Source organism: Nilaparvata lugens, chromosome 4, assembly GCF_014356525.2.
Source record: "Nilaparvata lugens isolate BPH chromosome 4, ASM1435652v1, whole genome shotgun sequence".
Lineage (NCBI taxonomy): Eukaryota > Metazoa > Arthropoda > Insecta > Hemiptera > Delphacidae > Nilaparvata > Nilaparvata lugens.
This window is the reverse complement of record NC_052507.1, coordinates 40,905,779-40,910,496: the sequence shown is the minus strand read 5'-3', so window position 1 is coordinate 40,910,496 and position 4,718 is coordinate 40,905,779. Positions and strand designations below refer to the sequence as shown.

The 4,718-nt window shown below is 33.0% G+C and overlaps 1 protein-coding gene across 3 annotated transcripts in view; it reads left to right on the top strand.

Annotated features, from left to right (window-relative positions):
- Nucleotides 1–3,793, top strand: part of LOC111044477 (cyclin-dependent kinase 20) — a 138,894-nt gene extending 135,101 nt beyond the window's left edge. For all 3 annotated transcript variants that reach the window (XM_039427489.1, XM_039427490.1, XM_039427491.1), the window contains one exon: nucleotides 2,577–3,793. In XM_039427489.1, coding sequence (XP_039283423.1) covers nucleotides 2,577–2,750 — 174 coding nt within the window. In that variant the 3' untranslated portion in view covers nucleotides 2,751–3,793. The remainder of the gene's footprint in view (nucleotides 1–2,576) is intronic.
- The last annotated feature ends 925 nt before the right edge of the window (nucleotides 3,794–4,718 follow it).

Sequence of the window (4,718 nt, the reverse complement as noted above, 5' to 3'; positions counted from 1 at the left end):
TGTATGTCTGACGGATCTCGAAAACGCCTCTAACATTTTTTATTAAATCAGGAATAGAGTATTGTTGCGATAAAAAAATTATTTTGCAACAGGTCTCAACTCTGGGAATCGCTGAAGCTCTTTCAGGAAGGATTATTGTCCCTCAAGTAGCAGCTGATAATAAAGTTTCCATACTCTGTTGAAAACGTGAGAAAGAAAGTGTGAAAAGTGAAAAAGATTATAATAGCTGTAGTTGAGTTACCAAATTTAGTGATCTTATTTTAAAACAGTGCAGTATTCATGTAACATCTGGAAGAATAGGTACAGAAAGTGACCGGATGATAGCAAAATAAATAAAATCGATCTCTCCAAACATTTTGGGTGATATTGTGAGGTGCTAGAAATGCGACTAATTTCTTCAGCTTCTGTTGTATTGGTTCCTCTATTGCGCTATGTTTCTACGCAGTCATGGCCTTGAGAGAGCCAGATTAAATACCACGAGAACCAATAAGAGAGCCTTCTATTAAAAAAAAAACCTGCTCTGATTAGTTCCCATGGAATTTAATCATGATTGAAATTGAACAGGCTTTTGAGCTACTGAACTGATATTTTCATGTTTCAAAATTAGCTAACAACTATATCGAAAAAAACATAATATTCCATCAGCTGGTCCTATTTCCTTTCATCCTATACTATTAAACGAGCATTTCTGTTTAAATGTTTAGATGTTTGGCTGTTGAGATATTATATGTTTGTATTTCACCTATCTCTAAAACGGCTCTAACGATTCTCCGAAATTCAGAGCATAGTAGGTTTATAATATAAAAAACGATTGCACTGGGTCTCATCCCTGGGAAAACTCACTGAAGGAAAGGATTATTATTATTCATCCTTCGAAAAACTGCTGATAATAATAGCCCAGTCATTGGTGCATGCAATCTATATTGTATTATCTGATTCTTTGATATATTATTTGGGTATTATAGAGAAGTCTAGAACCAATTTCTTCATGCAAATTTCCTTGGCTAGATACAGAGTGGCCCAAAAACCTCGTATTTTCAGCTCATTGTTCCAGTTTTCAGCTATTTCTGCCAAATCTCGTAATCGGACAGAAAAATTGCTCACACATTTTTTCTAGATTATGAAAAACTGAATAAATGAAATCATTCGGAACTCTCTATCTCCATTGAGTGCTGAGTTATGATTTTTCAAAAATGAGTGAAAATTGAAAAAACAATTTGAAGAATTTTAGTTTTTGATCAACAATATATTCCGATTGTTACCATCTAGATGTATAATCAAAATCCCTGGGCGTATTTTTTTGCTCTACAATCTGAGATCAGGTAGAGCGCTCTATCTCATATAGATTTCCAGGTACACCTGACAACAATGCTCATTGTATTGTGAAAAACACCTATTTCCAGCTTCAACCATCATCACAACTATATAATCTTCACATTAATATTTGTGCACAACGACAGTTGTTAAGATTATGTTTAAGAATAACCCATTAGATTCACTTCATTTAAGCATTTCCCAGGGAAGAGTGGAAGGCGCGCTTAAGGACACCTCAAGGATAAAAATTTCAAAATTTATATTTTCTGACACAATGCTCAGAGTTCATCGTGCTACACTTCATTCTTCTCGGCTCGTCAAGGTGTTCAAAATCATGCATCCTAAGTCAAATTCGGTCGAAAAGTGGAAAAATTATTGTTGAGTGTACTAAAGCCCATATTCCAATACACAAAAAATGCTCAATTTCCATATTCAAAGCTGCATGTTTTTTGAAATACTCTGATAAAATTTTCTGATAAAATTTTTTTGTGTGTGTGTGTGTTGTGTGTGGTGTGTGGATGTTGTGTGTGGTGTGTGGTGTGGTGTGTTGTGTGTGTGTGTGTGTGTGTGGTGGTGGTGTGTGGTGTGTGTGTGGTGTGTGTGTGTGGTTGTGTGTGTGTGTGTGTGTGTGTGTTGTGTGTGTGTGTGTGTGATGATTTGTGGCGGGGAGGGTGTAGGGATGGTTTTAGTTGATACAACATTAACATCAATTTTATAATTAGAGCAATAAAATTAATTTTGGATTGGCAAAGTGCTGGACTCATTTACCCACAAACATACTTTTTAGTCTATGTGGGCAATTACTATTTCATGATCAGGGTATTGGTATGCTGCACATTCACTGTAATACATTTCCATATAATATTAATAGATCTATGATTTATAAAATAATAATAGTATTTAGTAATAGTAATAATGGTTTTATCAAAGTAATGGGGATAATTCCCACTATTATGTCTTGCCTTATTTAATTAATTTGAATTTTTCGTAGTTACTATACCTTTTGTATGTATTATTTTCTATAATATGTTGTATTATCTTATGGAAAAAAAATTCAAATCAATTCAATTCATGATTATAATGTCAATCTAGATATAAAATAACGTAATTATATTGTAATGTAATATTATAATATCATATTGTAATTGTTCTTAGAAGAAATATTTGAACCTTTTGAATCTGTTAGATAATATTTGAACGCAATTGATAGGGTGTTAAAATTTGAACATTAATAATGATACATTATCAATGGAACTTTTCAGGCTCTGGAGCACTGCTACCTCTTCACAGCTCCTCTGCCTGTTCCGTTGAGTGAAATGCCTCATCCTCCATCAGACCATCGTCAAAGGCTGAAAACAAGAGAAATATCATCTTATTCAGTTGACGAACCAATGTCAAACGACTTGAAAACCCTACAACTTTATTTGAGTGATTGATATTATGGATTATTGATGTGTAAGGTTATAGAGAAGCAAGTGCATATAACTCATTTTCCAGTGTGGATTGTAATCTACTTTATGGGATTCTCCTACTATTTATCGTTCATTGTAATTTCTACTTCTACTAGTTTAATAACTGGAATCGAGACTAGACTGTTTGAGAATGAGTGTTCACGTTTTGTTTGTGGGGTTAAAGAGTATCATTTTCTAATCTAGTAAGAATTTAATGAATTCATTCATCCCAATAGACTCAACTAATATTGGTGTTGGTTCTTCATTAAACTTAAATTAGTTAAATCTAAATCACCTTCTTATTTGATTACGTGGCAAAGTTTGGACAGTAATGTCCACTCTACCACTCAACGACAAAGTTAGTAGAAAATCCAAATACAATACAAAAGATACAGAGATAATAATAAAACAGAAGCAAAAAGGACACTAAAATGTTATAAATATGAGAGTACAATGCAAAAAGAAAATGAAGAGTCTTCCAAAAAACTAAATCACTTCACTTTTGGAAGAGAAGGCAAAATATATATGTAATGAAATGGATTGAGTAGACAGGCTAATTAAGGAAATTAATGAATCACATCAGTATAAGAATTACAATAGAAAAATGAATATGTTCATTTCAAATGAAAAGTGAGTACGGTATGGATGAAGAAAAACCCTATGTAATGTGTGATAACATTGGGCCGATAATTTTCTCACACCTTGCTTGAACAATGGCCTGACCTTGGCAATCTTGAGCAGATCTGGAAATTTACCAGCTTCAAGTGCATTACCGGTATTTATTATGCAAACAAGAGGATCTACTATTACATTACTACATTCTTTGATAGCATTTACTGGATTACTATTAGGTAACCCGTGCTTCGCAAGGGTCTATATTGAAAATTTGCAAACTGAAAACTTATTTTATTGTGATCTATTTATGTTTTTCTTATGATATTCAATTATAGGCCTACAGCATGAAGACTATGTTCATTTCACTTGTACTGGTGGCAAAATTTTACATTAAAAATAATTATTTGATGAAATCTAAGTTCAATTGTAATGAAAACAAATTCCTTCAAAACAATAATTGATAATACGTTTCGAGGGAAAAAATTAAGAACAAAAAATTGGGAAGAATCGGGATTCGAACCGAGGAACCATCGCTTCAAAAGCAAGCGAGCATTTTACCGTTACGCTACACGGCTCTGTTTGAAAATGATTGTCTTGTAACAGCATTATAACCTCCTCATAAAAAATACACTTCCGGACTACAACAATTAAGCCTGCCTATGACGTATAGAACTTCATGTACGGTAGCATGAATGAAATTTGAACAGTAATTCTGAAAAATCTAAAAGGAAAATTGAAATTTGGGCTTCCAGGTGCACGAGATTGATATTTTTAGAGTCTATGTGCAAAATTTGGAAATCTAAATCATTCCCGGTTTTCCGGTATGCAATCCACAAATTGACATGTTTTGATGCGAACAAACGAACACACGAACAAACACAACCCTACTCTCTCTTATTATATAGATTATCAAATCCAAGAGTATTTTTTGCTTTGAGAGATTTTTTTTTTTTTTATTTTGAGGACTACTACTAGTCGGAAATAAGAAGAAACTTTTTATAAAATTTGATTTGTTTTGAAGATGAAGGAGCGTTATTACTCTGTAGATTTGATTTTGGGAAATTGATATGAAAAATTCTTTGAAACCTGTTTTGTTTGGGATTTGTTACAATTTTTCCATTTTCTTCTAGTTCTATATTTGGGGTGGATGGTTTCATCTTGCCTTTCAATTCATGAATGATCTTTCATGTATTCGATGCTCTCGAAATTAAATCAATTGGAGGCTATATTGTTCTTTTTCTCTTCTACAACTTTACTATCGTGAATGCTTTCAATACTTTTAAAATATCTCTTATTTGCATAACTTCGTCCGTAGCCTTATCCATACACCTCTAAATT